The sequence below is a fragment of the Saccopteryx bilineata genome, chromosome 9 (genome assembly GCF_036850765.1).
Source record: "Saccopteryx bilineata isolate mSacBil1 chromosome 9, mSacBil1_pri_phased_curated, whole genome shotgun sequence".
NCBI lineage: Eukaryota > Metazoa > Chordata > Mammalia > Chiroptera > Emballonuridae > Saccopteryx > Saccopteryx bilineata.
In genome coordinates this window covers 61,389,109-61,410,853 of record NC_089498.1, presented here as the reverse complement: position 1 = coordinate 61,410,853, position 21,745 = coordinate 61,389,109, and the positions used below count along the sequence as shown (strand labels likewise).

Here is a 21,745-nt window from a genome sequence, read left to right as displayed (position 1 = left end):
TTTGCCTTTTGGGGACTACTGGTCAATTCTGTGATGTTACAAGGGCATTAGGCAATGGGATTGTGCCCACCTTGCCTACACACCCTTTAATATGGGAAGAGACCTTGTACATTTCTACCTTTCTGGACCATTAGTAAATATAAAAATAGGGAGCAGACACTTCCAACACTCAACAGATACTTAATGAGGGCTTCTTCTGTGCTAAGCCCGGTGCCAAGTACCGTCATGTAGCCATCTTCATGTGAATGAGGAGATTTGTTCTTTCCAACTCTGGTTGCAGAGCGCTCCTTCTTGGGCTGGACGCCAGAACAAGGGCTCAAGCGTGTTTGCTTTCCTCCCCCCCTCCCCTGAGGCTGTCCCCAAGGAGAGCTTTTCCAGAAATCACTTTACTCAACATTTCCTCCAGCCTAGGATATGCTTATCTTCCTTTAGAAAATGGAAGTATCTAAAAAAAAAAAAAGAAAAAAGAAAAAGAAAATTGAAATATCCTCACAAGCCAGCACAAACCTGTCCTCTGTCATTCCTGCCTAAAGACCTTAACTCTGGTTATTTTTATTCATTTAAACATATTTATTGAACATCTACTATATTTCTGATCTTTTCCTATCAATGAAAAAGATGGACAAGGTTCTGCTTTTACCAACTAGAAGTTACGGTAGTAGGGAATAAAGAAAGAAACAAACTATGAACTAATAAGTAGTAACTTTATCAAATGGTGCTACCTACATAGAAAACAATGGTGACGTGGTAGTTATTTTGGGCCTACTTTAGATTGAAAGGCCAGGAGATGCTACATATTCTTTTGTCTCATTAATAAGAAACCAGCCATAGAAGATCTACAGGAAGAGCCTTCCAGGCAGAGGAAACAGTAGTGCAAAGACCCTGGGGCAGGAATAAAATGAGCATTTGGAAGGCTATAAAAAAAAGTATGTATGGCTGGAGCATAAATTGGGAGGAAGTGGGCAGAGGTAAACGGTGGTGTCAGATCATTTGTTTAGTGAGAGGAGGGGAGATAATAAGACAGACTCCTACATGCACCCTAGCCGGTGTTCGAATCAACCAAGCCATATTTAGCACCTGAGGCTGATGAGCTCTGATCAACCAAGCTGTTCTCAGCACCTGGGGCCAAGCTCAAATTGAACCACTAGCTGAGGGAGGGAAAGAAGAAGAGAAGGGGGAGAGGGAGGCAGGGTAGAACCAGATGGTGTCTTCTGTGTGACCTGACTGGAAATTGAACCCAGGATGTCCATAAGCCAGGTCGACATTCTGTCCATGGAGCTACCAGCCAGGGCAGTTTAGGTATATAGATTTTTTTTAAAGTTATTTTATGCAATAAGTTTTCTTTTCTTCCAGTTGGAGTATAATTTCCTTAAAGAAGAGAATAGGATTAAGCTGTCCTTTTTGTCTCTGTAGCACCCAGTTGGTTAGTTAATATCCAGTTAATTAACTGAATATGAAGAACTCACATGTCACTTAGAGCTCCATTTGTGTGGTTTCACTTAGGAGCCTTAATAGCCGAGGAGGTAGAAGGGGTACATCCTCATCCAGCGGCCATTTCTGCAGTACCTGTGTGAGGACGATGGTCTTCCCTTTCTCCCTAGTCCTGCCATGTGCTGTTTTGACTGCATGTTTTGTTCTAGCTAGAAGCCAACAGGCTTCCATCTGGTTTAGGAGATAAAGAAGCAGGGATGTATCCACAAGTCTTTGTAATAAAACCACCACCACCACAAGATGGCCCTTCTCCACCAACTCTGGCATTTTGATGAGAGGAGTTATTTTTCTCATCTCTGATAACTGACGGCTGCTTTCCAGCCCCCCTTCATCCTCTGTGGCCTGAAAGAGATTAAAGATGGTTGGAATGCAGGCTGGAGTCATTAAGTGTTCTCACCCTTTAGAACAAAACACATGACACATGCCAGGCCGTTATGCAGAGCAACAGACTAGCATGTGACTTGCTCCACTTGACCTTTCAGTTCCAGAGTTGAAGAAAAGGACATCGCAGATAGGAATGTGTGAAGATACTTAGCTATGCCCCTGTTTTCAGTTTCTAGGGAAAAAATTTTTCAGTGAAAAGAAAATGGCTTCAATAAGCCTATTTATTATTTCTATACATTGTAGACATTGGGAGTTACTTGTGTTAGAATCGGGGTCTCAACATGACATCAATCAAACTGCAGGTCTTTCTGGCAAGGCATCAGGGCTCCTGAGTCTAGAGCTGCTTCTGATAACTTAGTCACATTGATTTATTAAATTGTTCTCTTTCTGTCTCCTGAACTGTTGTTGATAAATGCATTTTAGTTCCTCATATTAAGCCAGTTTTCACTTTTTTCCTTAATATATCCAAAGCATGTATAATTTCTTCCAAAGAATAATTATCTTGATTAATGGTATTTTCCATTCATAAAAGACAACTAGTTTTCTTTAAAGACGTATTCATTTAACATGTTTCATATAATATATACATGTGTATGAGGGTGTATAAAAAATCAATACTTGGAAAAAAAATCTTAGTCTTTTACTTGTGAATGAAATCTGTCATCTGTAAGTCAGACCAGAATGAAAGCATAGCAATTGAAAGATTTCTAGAAATGACCTACGGGTCATCGTGTGCATTTGTGTACACACAGTTTTAACTCTATTCCAATAAGATTTTTAAAGAAATTGTATAAACTGATGTCTGCCTGATAAGACACAATTTAAGACTGCTAATTGCTGGATTGTGGGGCAGTTGGTTTTGCAGACGTAAGTCCTATCCCCTTCTTTCTAAGCTTTGGTTTCTTCATTTCTGGTGGTTTAAATAGATAATTCTTCAAGAGTTGGTACATTTCTGCAACTGTTTTTTATTTACTCAGAAGTTTTCAGCAGAGTATGTTAGTGTTCAAACTGCAGAGAAGACTACCTGTGCAAGTTACCTCAGTGTTCTAATTCATCCTGAGAATTGTGTGCTGGTGTCATATTTTCTGGACACCCACCTGGAGTAATGAACGGGTCAATGTTGAGAATGCACAACTGTAAACTCGTCATTTTTACGGTGTTGGTCTTGCCCTGGCTGGGTGCGCAGTGGATAAAGCGTCAATCTGGCATGCCAGAGGCCACAGGCTCCACCCCAGATCAGGACACATATGAGAAGCAATCAATCAGTACACAACTAAATGGAACAACTAACTGAAACAAGTTGATGCTTCTCTCTATCTAGCTCTCTCTTCTCCTCCTCCTCTTTCCCTCTTTCCTTCACTTCCTCTCTCTCTCTCTCTCTCTCTCCCTCTCTCAAATCAATGTAAAAATTAAAAAAGAAAAAAATGTGTTGTTCTTAGGCAGGTCAGACCCCCTCCCAGAGTTCATTAGGTTTGCAAAACCTCAAGCCCTGATTATGCACAGCGGAATCATAGTCAGTTTTATCTAGCTCAGAATGTTGACATGACATGAGCCCCTCTGAGAAGAAGGGGGAGGAAATGATCCTTTTATAATCAGTTCTGAACTTTGCATGCTTTGTGTTTATATATATATTCAGGAGTATATGAAATAATGCAGAGATACCCCCACCATCAAGTTTCTTCAGGCTACCCTGAACACAGCTTGTGTAGTCCAGAAATAACCGGGCTTTCTTCATGTGATGTGGGTGCATAAAAACCAGTGTGCCTTCATTACTGGACAGCGCCTTTACAATCTGTTAGCTGTCAAGTGTGCAGGTGTTGAGAAGGCATGTATATGAAGTCCTGAAGACTGTAAGTTACCACACATCATTTGCTCTCTTGTATCTGCATAGAATATTCTATCAGCCTTGTTTGCATATAGAGCCATTTGAAAAAGGGAGGAAGGAGGGAAGGAGAGTATGTTGAGTCCCTCCATTCCATGAGTCCCTCCATTCCATTTTGTATTTCTCCTGGAACACAACATTTTGAAGGGGTATGGGAGTAGGGCTTAGGAAATTACGACTTTGTGTAGATGAGAGTAGGAGGCTCTCAACTCAGTGGGAGAAGCAGCCCCTCAGGCAGAAGTCTCCCAGATAGGCAATTCAAGAAGAATTTGGAACTACTTTCTGTTGGGGATAAACCAAGCCTCCTGAGGGTTCTGTGAATTGGTCATTCTCATCGTAAAATCAGCTGTTTTACTAGAGGTTACTTTTAGTAAAGGTATCACTGGATTTTGGATAATGGAGGCTTGAGGTTCTGGAAATGGAGAGAAAGGGGAGGGGGAACCGCCTCCCTGATGATCACCTTGTCTCTGAGTTACCACATTGAGTCCCTGACCACACAGACCCCACAGGAGTTATCCAAAATCAGATTCCCCCAAATGTCAAGGGACTCCTTTTTATAATGGGTTCTAAACTTTCCTTTTATCCTTTATCTTGTTTGTTTCTCTGCTGATAGAGTAGAATATGCCCATGAAGATATGGAAAACATTGAGAACAGCCAATCCAGATTACTTTGCTGTTTGAAAGCTCCCTTGTAGATTAGTTCACTTGCCCTCTTAAAAGTTCAGTGAGCTGCTTTTTCCATGTGTTCCTGTGAATAATGTCTGTGTCATGGTCTCAGCTTGAAAGAAGGGGGAAAACAAAGAAAAGAGAGAGCACATTTTTGTTACATTAAGTTTTCAGGAGTCATATCAATGATGTGAATGCTGTGATTATTTTTTTCTTTTAGAAAACACTTTATGCTGAATATTGAACAGAGAACTATACAGAATGTAGGTCCTCTGAATTTTGTGTATGACACAGAGAGGATAGAGAGTATATTAATAGTTTAAATAATTACATGAAAAGAAAGTGGTATTTTGCACTGTATAAAGATAATGGGTGAATACATCCTACTGGGGTTTTGTGGGGTTTCTGTCAGTTTTTAATCTCAGAGATCAGACAGCAAGCTAGGTACACAGGATACTCCACTGCCTTTCAAAACAACAACAATAACAAAAAAAACCCAGCATCATAAGGACATCGGCTCCAAGCCCCGGGCAGATCAGGGGTTAGCAAACTTTCTCTGAAAGGAGGAAGATAGTCACTATCTTAGGTTTTGTTGGCCAAACAGTATCCTGCATATTACAACAAAACTTTGTAAGCACTGCAATTTGAATTGTATATTATTCCCACGTGTCACAGAATATTATTATTCTTTTATTTCAATTATTTAAAAATGTAGAAGCCAGTTTTAGTGCCAAGGCTGCTGCAGCAGGGCAGTTTGGGCCCGAGTCACAGTGTGAAGACCCCCCTGATCCGGATATTAGCAGCGTCCTCAGGACAAACCGACTCACAACTAAAGCTGGTCTGGGGGCAGCCCATTGTTAAAATGGGCCGGATGGGAGAAGGGCAGCTCTTTAGGTATTTTTGTCTGCTGGGTCTTGAAAGGCTTTGCGAAGAAGTGGGATTTCAAAACTATCTCAGTACAGGCAAAATAATCCTCTTCCTTGTACTTGAAATGATTTCTGCGTTGAGGATTATCTCTGAGCTCTACTGAGTGTGCAGGTGCTGCTGCCCCTCCGGGGTTCCTTGTGTCTGCTCCCACCTTTCTGGACGCTGGCTGTTTGGAGCTCTTGGTTTAGAGCTTGGTGACAGAATGAAGATAGCACAGAGTGCTCACAGCCCGTTGGCAGAGCCAGAGCGAGTGGAGGATCTTGCACAGGGCCAGCAGCCTGTTGGAAGGGAGGCCCAGCCCGCCACATCCCCGGCACCGGCCCTCCTTACCACCCAGGCCTCACCCTCTGCTTGCAGAGCTAACTTCCCCGGCCTGCCCCAGCTGGATGGCTCATGGTTCAGGGAGGCTGCGCATGATCAGACACAAGGTCCTTGGTTCACCCTTGTCAGCAGCGTGGACTGACAGAAAAGGCCATCTTCATGGGTATTGGCCTCCTTCATAGAGCAGCATTGCTGCACCTTCAAATAGCAAGTAGAATCTCATTTTGTAACTGAAGTCACTGTGTAAACACCCAGAGCCATCTTTTCTTGTTAAAGGGACATTGTTACGAATTCTAGGCACAGCAACAACAGAGATTCTCAATGTGCGTCGTGGAGTCACTCTGTTTCTATGACTTCATCTTTAAAATGAGGGCTTTGACAAATATACGGTGATGGAAAATGATGTGCCCTTGAGTGATGGGTACACAACTTAACCAACAATTCAAATGCTATAGAGATGTTTACCTGGAACCTATGTACTCTTATTGATCAATATCACCCTCTTAAATTTAATTTTCTATATACATTTCTTTTAAAAATGAAGGGCTTTGATTAACTGAGCCCCGAGATTGTGACTTAGTCTACTGTTTATCTTTTGTGTAAAAATGTGTTTTTAGCCTGGCCTGTGGTGGCGCAGTGGATAAAGCGTCGACCTGGAAATGCTGAGGTCACCGGTTTGAAACCCTGGGCTTGCCTGGTCAGGGCACATATGGGAGTTGATGCTTCCAGCTCCTCTCCCGTCTCTCTCTTCTCTCTCTCCTCTCTAAAATGAATAAATAAATAAAAAATTTTTTTTTAAATGTGTTTTTAAATATTGGGTTTCCTTGAGGTAGGACACAGTTGTTCTCACACAAGGAGGTAGGAGACGGTGACACCATCTCCCATGTGGGGCATTTGGTTTTTCAGTGGAGCCACCAGCTTCCAGGTCTAAGCTACAGCCAGTCTCCCATGTCAGCCCGTGTTTCCCATGTGGGGGTGTTGGCTCCCATCCCTGCTTCTCCTGTGCAGCTGTGACACAGGCAACAGTAGTGTAGGAAATAAAATGTCCTGGGTAGATTGAAAGACACAATTATGGGGATTATTACTCCTCTTATTTAGTATAATTATAGAGTATTTTCTACTGAAGAGCCTCACAGAAAGGTTAAATCAGTTGGGGTCATTTGTCCTAGGGAAGCTAAGACTGGAGCTAAGACTCTCCAGTGATAATGCAACAATGGTTTTAAATATGTGCAAGACGATAACCAATCATTCTGCTTTCTCACTGAACACAGAAGATTAAGAAATTGATGAGAGAGGTCTTAATTAGATGTAAGGAAGCCATGCCATGATTAAACACGGATGTGACTTCCTTGGGGGGGTCTGGGTGGATATGGGGCTCTGATCACCTGCCTGGAGCCGGACATCTTGCTTTCTGATTTCTGTTGTGGACACTAGGGACTGCCGAGCTGAGCAATGGAACCCCAGGCCTGGACCCACAGGCTCCTGGCATTCTGATAAAACCAAGCACGTTCACATCAGGCAAAAGGACAGCCTCCAGGAGGACCAAAAATGTGGCAAATGTCATTGATAGGAAGTCTGCAAAGGAAAGAGCTTAGGCCTGGTGCTGTGCCCCAGACTTCGATGGAGAAGAATTTACTCCAATCGGGCAACGCTTGTCCCGAGGACGGTGAGGATTTTCTAGGCCGGCCTCACCTCCTCCAGAACAGCAGTCAGTGGGGCCTCCCCTGGTCCGACTCGCTCCCCACCTGACTCGTGTCTGCAGCAGGCGGCTCAGACTTGCTGTGTTCCAGAGGAGACTCCGGCTCCATCTCACTGTGTCAGCCCAGAGACAGGCACAGAGCGAACCAGGTGATGGTTTTCCTGGTCCTTCCTGCCAAAGCCGAGTTTCTAGCACACACTAGGTGCTCACGTCATATGAAGTGACAGGATAAATAAACAAATGCGGGAGGGAGGGAAGTTGACAGTCCACAGTGAACAAACTCCCCCAGGCATTTCAAAGCAATGCAGGGCCCTTGCCACAGTGTCACACCCCTCTTGGGTATCATATACTCTCCTGGGGTGTCACACTCCCTTGGGAGTCACTAACGCTATGGTTGGAGCTCAGGCTTGAGGACAGAGGCCCAAGTTCAAATGCCTCTGGGCAGCTAGGTACTTAACATTAAGGATGAAATCAGCCCATGGTAATAAAGCAGGGAATACTGAGGGCTGAGCGGGAAGCCACCACTCGGCACCAGGAGCCTGTGGCCCAGCAGAAATGTGGGCTCGGGGTTGCCAGTTCCTTGTGTTTTTAAAGGGAAAAAAGGGAATCTATATTTTGGTATGCAATCTCGCAATTTTTAAGTGTTGGCAACTAAAAATATATTTTAAAATACAACAAGAGCCACAAAAACATGTATTTGCTATTTGCTACCAGTATGTGACCCTCCCTTTAGAACAGGGGTCTCCAAACTTTTTACACAGGGGGCCAGTTCACTGTCCCTCAGACCATTGGAGGGCTGCCAAATACAGTGGTCCTCTCACTGACCACCAATGAAAGAGGTGCCCCTTCCAGAAGTGCAGTGGGGGCTGGATAAATGGCCTCAGAAGGCCGTAGTTTGGGGACACCTGCTTAGAATAATAGAATTAGATACAAATCCTGACTATTGGCTAACTGACAACCTTAGGCAAGTTACTTAACCTTTCCAAATTTTAGATTCTATCTCACAAATGTAGAGATAAAGATTACTTCACAGCATATCTCTGAGGACTAAAAGAAAAATATATAAGAAATCATATAGTGCCTTACATGCAGTACTTAATAACTATTTATGTATATTAGATAATATATATTATATACTTAATAATATATTTATATACATATTACATTGAACCATATGAAATTGCTGATATACTAGACTTAACCTGTAAAAATGGCAATTTCATGAGTCAGTATAATAGTAATATAAAATCATATACTGTAGACGTTATTTTATTATTGTTAATATTAAGCATAGCCACCCACTCCTAAACTCATACTTATGATGCCCCTTTCCTGCTGTATTTTCGCCACAGCAACTTATCCTGTTGATCGTTTGCAATCACTTACTTATTACGTTTACGGCTATGGCTTGTCTGCCCACACTGCTGGTAGCTATGCTGTATCAAGGTAGGGATGTTTTCCTGTTTTGTTCATCATCTTTCTCTGCCCCCCCCCCACGCCAGCATCTACAAGAGTAGGCACATAGTAGGCTCTCTGTAAATGTGCGTTGAATGAATAGGCTTATGCACTGGCCTTTCCAGAGTTGAATTCAGTTCACCACAGATACCTTCCTTGAAGCCTCACAGGTTTGAGGGAGCTGTTTGTTAGTACCCTTCTAAGTAAAACAGAAATACAGTTTCTTATGATGATGGGTTTTTCGGGACTTTGTTGAACCCAAGTATAAGACTAGTAAAATGTTGCTGAGGTATTACATGTCCCCAAATCTAAAAAACTAAATTCAGTTAGTTATATCAACAAACAAACAGAAGCAATCAATGGTATTTGTTTTTTTCTGGTCTTACACATGAGTTTTATATAATGCTGTAATTTTCAAAAATATCGATTATATTTGCACTCAGGAGGAAATTACCTTTGTAAGATAATTCGTTGGCAGTATAGTATGCTTTCACAGTATGTACACATACATATATTCAATAGTAAAGCTAATGTAATGAAAGAAATTCAATTTAAAAAGCCCACTCCTAAAGGGCAGGCCTGACTAGATTCCAGAGACAGAGGAGAAAATGGTGGTATTGTCTCTTGAAGGAATGTCAGAGTAGCCTGCACGCAGAGGAAAGTGCTGATAAGCGGAATGACAAAAGCTGGTTTCATGGGTGATTCTGAGCAGCCAGGGTATGCTTCCAGCTGATTGCACTGCTATTTTTGGTATTCCCCATATCATGACTAAATACACAGAGCTTGAGTGGAGGCCACAAACATGGTAAGTCAGTGGGGAATTCTGGGAGGTGCTGCATTATTTGTAAGGCAGCTTCTACACTCTTACTGTCCCCTAGCCCTTTAAAGAGTTAAGAAAATTCTGATCAGCTCCTACCTCTTTACTAGGAGGTTGGGGAAACCTTTACGATTCCCAAGGCAGATATTTTTAGACTCGAGGCTCTGTCCAGAGTGTTAACTAATTGAGTTATCAGGTTTCATACTTGGCCGCACAGAATGGCAGTGGAAGAGGGACGGAGCTGCCCAGAACAAGTAAGCATTTACAGTTTCGGAGTGAAACACATTTTCCTTATAGAAGTGCTGCTTTGGCCTGGATGGTCGTACCTTTTAAAAAATATTTGTTGTTGGATAGGCAGGAAGCTAGCCTGCCTGCTCCCTGGATCTCCTGAGTTCAGTGAGTAGGGAGAATGGGCTGTCCTTTCTTTCTGTTTTGCCCAGACCTGAATTCTAGGTACGTTTTGCCTCTGATGTCATTTGGAGTGTGCTCAGCGCAGGCCTGTCTTAAGAGGATGTGTAATGAAATGCAAACAGATGGTGAGTGATTTGGAGTACAGGAGGGGCATAGAGGACCTAACAATGTAAGAAGATTTAAGTCTTCCCACTGTTCTTAATAAAAATCTGCAGACTTTAAAACTTAGCTTTTTCTGCCATACTAATTGCAAGGGGCAATATGGAATTTTAGAATTGGGGGAGAAAATATACCATAAAGTTAAAATTTGTTTTGGAAATTTATATTAATAATAGATGAAGTATATAGCTAGAGGTTGGGGAATATAAGTTTACTTCTGTTTTAATAGATTTGAAAATAGATGTAAATATGTCATCTCATTTAGTAATTTTAAAGAAGCAACACAGTAAGCCATGTTCCCCTTAAGAGTGACTACACAAGAAATAAAAGTAAATATTTGCTTTATATTTATAAAATGTTGAAGTTTGATTCTAAGGGTTCATAGAATACTGTTTAGTTTATGGCATAGTTTTAAGATTTCATGTGGTCTTGCTTCTGTCTTATCAATTAGTACCAGCTTATCTTACTATAAGAGCACACACAGACTGTGTATATAGTCCATGTGTTGTTAACACAATATATTAAATCTTGAGTGTAAAATGAACACGTTTTAAACAAAATTTAGTGAAATGGTCATAAAGACTAGAAGGAGATGTAGAAATGAGGACTTTGATGATAGTTCTAACATCAAGTAGGCAGACATGCCAATGATTTTGAGAAAAGAACTGTCATTTCCTAGTGCTACAAAAAGCAACAATTTTGAACCTTATTTTAAATTGATTCAGTTTTACTCTTTGTATTCTATCTTTGTAACCTATCTCTAGATAGGTTAATTTTTTAGCAAAGAATATTCTTTCCTGACCTTTCCAGAATGTTGTTCTATTCAAGAGGAGACATTTATGAGATTTTAATCTGAGAATTATCAAGCATTTCGTGTGGCTCAGAGAAGGCCTTTGCAGGTGAAACTTTGAGATTCAGAAACAAGATTGTTCAGAAATCCCAGACATTAATTAAAGCTTACCAGTAATATAAGCGTATTGGTAGATGAGTCCTAAGAATCATGTTATGCCACTCTCAAAATAATCGACCCATCAAAAACTATGAGCTATGCTGAAGGTTAAATTTTGATTGTATGTTCTGTTCCGTTAGTTTGTGGGACTGAAAACTTTACATGTAATCATAATGACAGTTGCTGCTTAACTAGTGAGGCTTGGCTTTGAGAAATACTAATTGCTAGAAAGTTTTGACCCAAGTGCAAATATAACAAATCTCACAGAATGTACCTGACAAGCTTTGGCTCTTTATGAATTAATGAGTTAATTAAAAAAAAAAAAGCAATCTGAGATCTGAAAGGAAAGCTGAAATAAAAGCAGACCATGTTGTTTCTGCCTCGTGTCAAAATATATCAACTAAGTGGTGAAAGCATTTGATCTCAGCCCATATGTGCCATGTTTTCTGTTTTGGTGAGCATGCTGCTTAATGTACGTGTAATAAAATGACAGACTGAATTTGAAATTATCCTGCCCTAAGCAGTGACTCTGGAAGGGCAGTGACCCGACACATCACACTGAAGTCCCGTCACAATAGAGGAGCATATATGATTGCTGTATTGGGTTTAGCTGTGCAATGAATAAGAATTATTCAGCTCCTGGTTTCATCTCTGACTTGAATGAAAGACTGAACACTCTATCTGCATGAGCTGAACTATGGATAAATTCTTTGCAAAGAGGGTATAGTAGATAATTACATTTTCACAAATGATCATTAATACCTCGTACTACTTCTTCTTGGTTTGTAGTTTTTAGAGTATTGTTTAGAGGTTTTTCCATAGGTTAGCTTAGTCTGTGTTTTGGAAGAAACTTTCAGTGATTTTACAGCTTGTTATTGTGAAACCTTTGCAGGACAGACCTTCTAGAAAGGTAAATGTGTGTGGATCTTTGCCAATTTTAGAGACTCTCATGAGTTGTTAATAATCAAATCTTTATGGAAGAACTAGTTCTGTCATAAATAATTGATGAAAAATTAACTCTTAAACTTGAGTTGTTCAAATAATGTTTATTTTAAAAGTTAGACTCTAATATTGAGCAAAGCTTAATTACTGCAGTTTTAGTCTGCATTTTAGAGGCAGCTAAAGATAAGATCTTCTAAGAGCTGGGAATTATTTTTAATTTTTCAAAATTATTTTTATTTGTAAAAGTACTCTATAATACCAAATCAAAATTCTTGTTATTTAATTTTCTATCTTTCAACTCAGATGTGTTCTATTTTTATATTTCTGGTTTTCAATAATCAATTAATAAATGTATATTTAATTATTGGGGAATTTCTAATTTTATTGCTGATATATTTTACTTGAGGATGTTGGGAGCACGTAGGAAAATTTATATAGTCAAACTCAAGGAATCACTATAACTTTTTGCTGCTGAGACTTTCTATAGTTTCTTGTTTTGAAAAGGAAGTTTTTGATTATGTAGTATAATATTTACTTATCAACGAACTTTGTTTTCTTCTATGTGAAAATACAAAGATGCTACCTACTGTCAGTTGTAAATTTGGGTGATAGTCAAGTTAAAGCAATATTTGTAGGACAAAGGGTAATTAAAATCTAAGTGTCATGTCTTTTGAACAGTCATGAGTTGCAAAGTAATATATATTTGCCAACTCTTTATCCTAATGCATATATTTGTTATTTTTTTTCTAGGGTCCTCAGAATATGTTGTAAAATCTAATTATAAAAATAGAACTTTCTTCTAACTAGACCATTAATAAAACCTATTATTAGGTTATGTAACACATTTTAGAGTATATCCAGTAGATATCTACAGTTGCTAATTAATTATTAAGTACAGCACCTAGAAATAATTTTATTTTTTTATTTTAGGAGCCACTTATGACTATTATATGAAATAAAGATCTATATAGACATTCATGATAGATACTCATTTGCAGAATAATATTGGGAAGTACTGTAAATGCCATCTTTCTTTGGTTAAGGGGCAAGTGAATAATGTCACCAATTTAAAAAGTATAAAAAGTCATAATTTAAAATTGCTTTGCTTCATTTTTTATTTACTCTTGAATTCTTGATTATATTGTGCTTTTAACTCAGCATCATTTTGATATATTACCGAATTACATTTCTATAGTTTAATAATTTTTCTGTTATATTTTGAAAACATTTATCAATAAACAAAATTTTGCCCTGGCCAGTTGGCTCAGTGGTAGAGCGTCGGCCTGGCGTGCAGGAGTCCCGGGTTCGATTCCCAGCCAGGGCACACAGGAGAAGCGCCCATCTGCTTCTCCACCCCTCCCCCTCTCCTTCCTCTCTGTCTCTCTCTTCCCCTCCCGCCGAGGCTCCATTGGAGCAGAGTTGGCCCGGGCACTGAGGATGGCTCTGTGGTCTCTGCCTCAGGCACTAGAATGGCTCTGGTCGCAACAGAGCAGCACCCCAGATGGGCAGAGCATCGCCCCCTGGTGGGCGTGCCAGATAGATCCTGGTCGGGCGCATGCGGAAGTCTGTCTGACTGCCTCCCCATTTCCAACTTTGGAAAAATACAAAAAACAAAAAAAAACCCCACAAAATTTTACTTTGAATTCTGTACTTTTTTGAACACAGATGGTGTCTTAGCCATCTATTGATCCCCAGAACCTGGCACATATTAAGTACTCAGTAACTATTTGTTATAATTTTTTAAACAAACTCTCATCTTTACAAGAGTATACCCTCTCCTAATTTCAAGCATCTCATCAAGAGTACAGTATTTGAATCCAGTTGCAAATAAATTCAGTTACAACTTGGTATTACTTACATAGCTGTCAAGGAGCCAGAAAATCTAATAGGTTTGGTTTAATATAATGTTAAGCCTTCTGGCCACCATTTAGTCTTATAAAATGGTTTAAAAATACTTACACTATTTTAAAACATTTTAAACAGAAAAATGTACTAATTAATTTTCCATTTTAGTGACCAAAATGAGATTGTTTTCCAGTCTAGAAGCTTCCCAGAAAACAAGATTTGTATCTACAGTTGTGTTTACACAATGACAAGTTGTCTATAAAGAATTTTTATGCTATCTTTTTGATATGGTGGCACCAATTGCAATGGTGTGTGTTGTTCATTTCTCATATGTCACTTCGAGAACATCAAACTGACATCCTGAGGACAGTGTTCTCCACTGTCAGAGTATAATAGCATCAAAGTATTTGAGCGTGTGAATAAGACCACTTGGAAAGATCCTATGAGGGAGAGGGCTGAAGCAAGGGGACAGAAAGGCAATAAACAGGCAACAATTAGCGTGATCCTGGTCCGTACTGTGCAAATATAACAGCACTGTTTTTATTGACTTTGTCTTACTGTTCAATCATGGCTCTCCTAAATTACTCTGTTGGGAAGTGGTAGGCCCCTACCAAGAGGTAAATCCTTGACAACTTTGTTGTAGACTAACCACATGAAGTGTGGTCTCTGAGACCCTTCTAGAATACTTGACTCTCTGTGAGATCCCCCTTTTCTAACTACATGCTCTATCTGAGGCCTTTCCTTCACATACTGCAGGCAAAACAACCCATGGTCACAGACTGAATGTAGAATTCAATATGAGACTGTCTTCTATTGTCGGACGTTAAAAAGATTTGCAAAATTATAAAGCAATACTAGTCTTACCGTATTTGTTTGTTTTAGAAAATAGCTATTTGTCCTAAGATATATATTTTATGTTATTGTATAGTGCTATTGTTATTTTAAAATAAATTAATATTTGTTTAATTCTCAGTTTTATCTTCTAATACAAAAATAACTAATTATAACCCTCTTAATCAAAAGCTCTTTGGGGATCCTCGCTAATACTTAAGAGTATAAATGGACCCTGAGACAAACAAGATTGAGAACCATTCAGATTGCAATGCAAACATTCCCTGGCCTTGTTTAGCAGTTACTGAAAGCTTTGGTTCAATAAGGTCAAATTTGTGAGTTTAGTCCCTGTGTGACCAGTTATGTTTACTGGACTCTCATGACTGTACTCATAGCCAAGGAAGCTAAAAATAATAATTTAAAAAATGTTTAATTGATCAGGTATACCAATAACTGAGGGCCACCTGTGTGCTTTGCATACAGTAGCTCACTTAATGTTGTCAACAGCCCTGTAAGTTAAATTTTACTGCTATTCTCATTTTACAAATAAGGAAACTGTGGTACAGCTTTCCAAGGTCACATGGTTTGTAAATTGCGGAGCCAGGGTTGAACCCAGACATTCTGGCTCCAGAGTCTGGACTCAGAAATCGTCAAGCTCTGTTGACTTGCTGATACACCCGTCCTAAACTAACGCATCATTTTCTGTCTTTAAACACTTTAAAAATACATACAATATGCTAACCCTGATTTATCACCTTCATTTTCATACGTGAAGGGCAGCTTTTTAAATATGAGTCTTTATTCCCAGGATCCTTGTGGTTCTTAGCTGTTAAACTATGATATAGCCAGATATTTCAAAGTCATCTACCATAGTATAACAACTTATAACTACATATTTCGATGGTTACCTCAACCTAGAGGTAAAGTCTACTCTTACATGCTTCACTTTATGTAAAAAATAAAATATCCTTTCTTATTATCTTGACTACATGTTTCATCATACTTTAAAAAATATCTTCTGTGCATCTGGGCCGTACATGTTCTTCTTCTGTCTCTTCCATTTTATTGCATTCAGTGTAAAGATGTTAAGTCTATTTATAAATCTTTCCCAGGAAAAACATAAATGTTGCTTGAAGATTTTTTAAGATTCACAAATCAGTCTGTCAATCTGTATACCTATCTATTTATCTCTGACTTCACTAGTGACCTAATCTGTTTTAAAGTATATTCTTTATTCATTCAAATGAGAACTTCTTTAGCTATGTGTTTACTACGAGCTCCTGAGAACCCTCTGTTGATCATAGATGCAAATGGAAACGAACCATTTAAATGGAAAGAGCAATAGCGTTCTGGTATATTGGTTTTTAAAAGAATCAGTATGAAATCATCCTCACCACAAGCCCCCAGAAAAGGCAGATTGTTTCATTTACCAGCACAGTTCCAGCTGCCCCACCTGGCGCACAACCCTTTAGGATGATAAATTCAAGAACCCATCCTCTCACTAGCTAACACCCCCTCTCCCTCTGGTACCATGAGCCTCATCCTTCAATTCTTCTGGGCTTTCAAGCCCAGGCCTATTATTGTCTGACCAGGAAGCTCAGTCCAGTGTATTGGGATTTCCTAGCTGATTCCCACCATATAAAGTGTATTTACGTGTAAGAAGAAAATATTCGCAACATTGTCTGTGCACTCTAAAAACCAAGCTATTTATTTCCTGCTCTCAAAAAGGAACAAAAAAAAACTCTTGGGAAAGTGTTCATCTCCTTAAATAAATTTCTTCTCTTTTCTCCTGATACCTAGTCCAATTTTAGCTTATTGCTGTTTTCAGTCGCTATATTTAAAATGTGAATAATTCCCTGGATTAAATATTTTAGGACTCATGCCAATACCTCCTACATAATAAGGGTCCTTAGGCGTGAAGCCCTGACATCCTTGTTCTGATTCATGACATACCAAATAAATGGAAAAATCCCAAACAATTGACATGTTTTATATAATCCACCATGTATAATGCCAGAAGTAACTGCTATGCATTTTCTCAGTGATAAGTAGCAATATCTTAGTATTACAAAGTATATTTCTAAGGGACTCTGCAATTTGTTGTTGTTGTCTTTTAGCCAAGCTCTGCAACAACTTGGTATTTGGTTTTGGGTTTTTTTAAAGATTTTATTTATTGATTTTATAGAGACAAGGGGTGGGGAGGATGAGAAGTAGTTGCTTCACTCTAGCTGTTCATTGGTTGCTTGTCATATGTGCCTTGACTGGGCAAGCCCAGGGTTTTGAATCAGCAACCTCAGTGTTCCAGGTCGGCACTTCATCCACTGTGACCTCACAGGCCAGGCAGATATTTGTTTTATAAACGAAGGTGCCTGAAGATTCTCAAAATTTTACTACATAATACTATGGCACTGGGGCTCATGGCAACTTCATTTACTGTCTGAAAGACAAAGCTATCTGTCGTTTTTAGCACTCTTCATCTGTGAGGTGTGGGTCACGATGTTTAGACGTTTCCCCCAGGATACTCAACATCACTAATCATCAGAGAAATGCAAATTAAAACTACAGTGAGATATTACTTTGCATCTCATCATTGCAAAAATGGCTATCATCAATCAATAAATCAGCAAACAGCTGTTGGTGAGGATGTGGAAAAAAGGGAACCTTCATGCACTGTTGTTGAGATAACTGCAGGAAGAGTTACCACATGGATAGTATAGTATTTGGGGAAAAGGGTTAACCTTGGAGATCCCATTCAACCTAGGTATCTGGCAGGAAAATCTTTAGCTAAGTTCCTTTACTAGTTCAAACCATAAAATTCTGGACTAATTCATTCTTTAATTTTTTTATATTTCAATTATATTAGTTTCAGTTATATACCATAATAATTAGACATTTATATACCTAATGAAGTGATCACCCTGGTAAGTCACCCATCTGGCACCATACATAGTTATTACAATGCTATTGATTATATTTCCTATGCTATACTTGTCCTCGTCACTGTTTTTATAACTGATAATTTGTACTTCTTAAACCCTTCACCTTTTTTACCCTCTCCCTGACCCCCTCCCATCTGGTGGCCATCAGTTTATTCTCTGTATCTATGAGTTTGTTTCTGTTTTGTTTATTTTTCTATTAGATTCCACAAATACCAAATCCTGTGGTATTTTTCTTTCTCTGTTTGACTTACTTTACTCAGCATAATAGCCTCCAGTTCCATCCATGTTGTTGCAAATGTTAAAAAGCCCATTCATTTTTATGGCTAAGTAATATTCCATTGTGTGTATGTGTATAATATATATATATACACACACACACACACATCTATATATGCCACATCTTTATCCATTTGTATATTGATAGACACTTCAGTATCTTTCATATCTAGGCCATTGTAGATAATGTTGCAATGAACATAGGGGTGCATATATCTTTTCAAATTGGTATTGAGGACCTGGATAGACACTTCTCCAAAGAGTACATACAGATGGCCAATAGACATGAAAAGATGCTCAGTGTCACTAAACATCAGAGAAATGCAAATTAAAACTCCAGTGAAATATCACTTCACACCTGCCAAATTACTATCATCAATAAACCAGTAAACAAGCGTTAGCAAGGATGTGGAGAAAAGGGAACCCTCATGCACTGTTGGTGGGTTGATATATTGGTGCAGCCGCTGTGGAAGCAGCATGGAGTTCCTCAGAAAATGGAAAGTGCAAGTACCCTATGACACAGAAAGCCCACTTCTGGGTATTTATCCAAAGATATTCAAACACTAATATATGTATTTCTATGTTCATTATAATAATTCATTTTTGCTCTTGTACCGAGGTACTGAGAAGAACATTAAATCCATGGGTCCTAAACACTATCCATGGCCATTTCCTAAGTAGTTAAGCAAATCACACCTACTTTTTCTTCTGTTTTCTGCTTATACAAATAGAAATGATTTCAGGATCTCTACACACCTCAAAAAAAAAGATGTGTATAAAAAATAGAAATGCACTTTCATTGTTTATACGATCTATATATTAAGACAAAGAAATAACAATGTATTGAATCTTTGCTTACCAGTCTACTTGGTCAGGGCTATGAACCCTGGGATTATTTAGTCAATATTGTTGAGGTGTGTTAAGGGCCTGCACATGTTCAGTGAAGGCATGGTGAGGTGCATGTCAACTGGCTGCCAAGGGTGAGAGCGCCTGATCGGTTAAGACAGCTGCTTCCTTGGATGAACAATGGAGTGCGGATTATGCATTCAGTATTTCATAGACGACCTAGCTCATGGGAGAACGACAAAGAATCTTAAAAGACATGTTAATGTGGGAAATTATTTGAGATAGATGAACCAAATGAAGCCTACAAAAAAAAGTGAAAGGAAGGATGGATAATGAGAAAGTGTAAGACCCCAGGGGCTCTACATTTTTGTCCAGCACTGGCCTTCTGCCTAACAAATAGAGAAGATTTCAGTTATACATTTGGGAGAACCTGTCACCCAGAATTTACTTATCGCAAACCAGTATCAACTGCTAACTATTTAATGCAGTCTTCAGTTGCATTCTTGTTTTAACTCAACTGGGAAAATAATTTCCTAACATAAAGATGATTAAAGATTCCAAAAGATCTAAATCTTTCTCATATTAATATTCCATTGTTATGGATTAAGATAGAAAAAAAATAGAAAATTCTCCTGAGTTTTTATATGTTCTGAATTGCTGAGCACTTAGACTGCTGTAAATAGACTTTTCTTCCCCAAATGTATGCATGCCTCTTGTGCTTCTTTGTCACAAGAGGTCACCAGAAACATGTCCAAGCACAGCAGAGGTTTCAGACAAACCTGGTAATGAATCTACGTGCAAAACGTACTTTTCAGAAACAATTTCTTCATCTGTGACTGTCCAGGCTTATTTATTTGGATCTTTACATTCAGAGTAACAAAGGATGAATATTTTACCAAATTTAAGGTTGACATGTCCCTGTTATATAACTTCACTCTTCATGCTAGTACTAAAGACAGACTCAGTGTACCCTAATTTTGAATAGAGGTAAAGGAAAGAGTTCATTTAGTTTTCATTTTAAATTTTAAAAATAATTTTTGGATAAAGAGCTACACCTCTTTCTACATTTTGTGTTAAGTCCCCTGGCTTTTTATTAACACTTTTTTTTATTTTTGATCATTTGGAAAGTACACTATTTACCGTTAGCTGTAAGAGGACTGGCACATAGCTCAATATTATGGAGCTTCTCAGGGAAGGAGGGAACTCACTTATCATTTAGTCTGATTCTAGCTAAGTCTATCAAAGCCTTCAATTCCCAACATCATTTATAGCATTCTACAAAACATATCATCTGTGTCCAAGCTCACTAAGATATCTTGCAATTTCTATAGCATGAGGAAAGTTTTTAAAACAAAATGTTTAAAAGTCCAAATGGTTTGAAATTCTGCCCTTCTCTAGGACAAATCAGGACAAAAGATTACTATCTTGACCTCATATTATTTAGATATACACAACTTTTCTTCCCTGATATTTATAATTTTATATCCTTTGAGAGGCAGCTGAAACTGGCTCTTTAAAATTTTACTTAATGTTCTCAGGAAATTTCAGACAAACTCAAGTAAATCCTATTTTGTAGCTGAACAGAATCAACTTTACATTGAGAAATCTTGGAAATACCCACCCAACAACAACACACACTTTTTTAGTTTTCCTGTGGGAACCATTTTGCTTCTCTGTATTTCTTTTTACTTCTAATCAGTGTCCAGAAGAAGTTTTAGGGGTCTGAAATCTGGGTGAGAGAAGAACCGCAAGGAGCCTGAACTCTGGATCTTCCTTTTGAGGGAAACCAGATCATTGCAGACCGGCTTGAGGAGGGTGGGTTTATCAGTATGGCCAAGCAAATCTCTTTTAAAAAGTGCCTTTGCAAAAACAAAAGCCTGCACTGTGTTTATTTTTTTAACCATTTTCCACTGCCCTCTACTTAAAGATAAAGATGGGAGCGTTGTTTGCCTTTCGGTTTGAAGGGCCGCTGTGAACAGACGCTGGCAGATTTGAACCGTGCAACAGCAGGGGCCTTGCTGGCGGAGGGCCCAGTGGGAAGATGCTAACCATGCCTAACATGTGTTAGGGGGCAGTGACCTCATTTTCAGGGATGAACTGAGGTTACTTCCCAGCAAAATCCTTAAAAACAAAGACAGCCTTTTAGCGACAGGAAGGAATCTGTGGAGGCAGCCCCTTGTACTTGAGTGCTTTTGATAGTTTGGATTAGGGATACAGATAGCCTTGAGAAGTGTTTTTCTTACTGCTTAAGCCCCCACCCCCCTGTACTCCTCTTACTGCTTTATGGATTGAAAATGTTGGTTTATTCCAATAACTGTATAGCCATTAAATAAAAATAAATAAATTTTAAGTATTTTTTTTTTTTGTATTTTTCTGAAGCTGGAAACGGGGAGAGACAGTCAGACAGACTCCCGCATGCGCCTGACCGGGGCGAAGCTCTGCCCACCAGGGGGCAATGCTCTGCCCCTCTGGGGCATCGCTCTGCAGCGACCAGAGCCACTCTAGCGCCTGGGGCAGAGGCCAAGGAGCCATCCCCAGCCCCGGGGCCATCTTTGCTCCAATGGAGCCTTGGCTGCGGGAGGGGAAGAGAGAGACAGAGAGGAAGGAGGGGGGGGGTGGAGAAGCAAATGGGCGCTTCTCCTGTGTGCCCTGGCCGGGAATTGAACCCGGGTCCCCCGCACGCCAGGCCGACGCTCTACCGCTGAGCCAACCGGCCAGGGCCAAAATAAATAAATTTTAATAACTCAAAGTCTTCCCTAACTGAAAGGGCTTGAGTTTTTCAAGCACTAGCCATGCAAAAGACACACAAAATTCTTCCTCCTAACTTTTTTTTTTTTTTTTTTTAAGATTTCTGTACTTCAGCCATGAACACCTACCTAAAAAGGGTCTATTTGCTGAACATAAA

The 21,745-nt window shown here is 39.3% G+C and overlaps 1 protein-coding gene across 22 annotated transcripts in view; it reads left to right on the top strand.

Annotated features, from left to right (window-relative positions):
- The window catches only part of ANK3 (ankyrin 3), a 745,841-nt gene that overhangs the window by 465,832 nt on the left and 258,264 nt on the right, over positions 1-21,745 (top strand). The window contains exon 1 of one of the 22 annotated variants that reach the window (XM_066242006.1): positions 9,551-9,630. The exons of 20 other annotated variants lie outside the window; for them this stretch is intronic. In XM_066242006.1, coding sequence (XP_066098103.1) covers positions 9,628-9,630 — 3 coding nt within the window. In that variant the 5' untranslated portion in view covers positions 9,551-9,627. Of the gene's footprint in view, positions 1-9,550; positions 9,631-9,943; positions 10,179-21,745 lie in introns of those variants that run through there. One more of the 22 variants, XM_066242005.1, reaches the window with a different exon arrangement.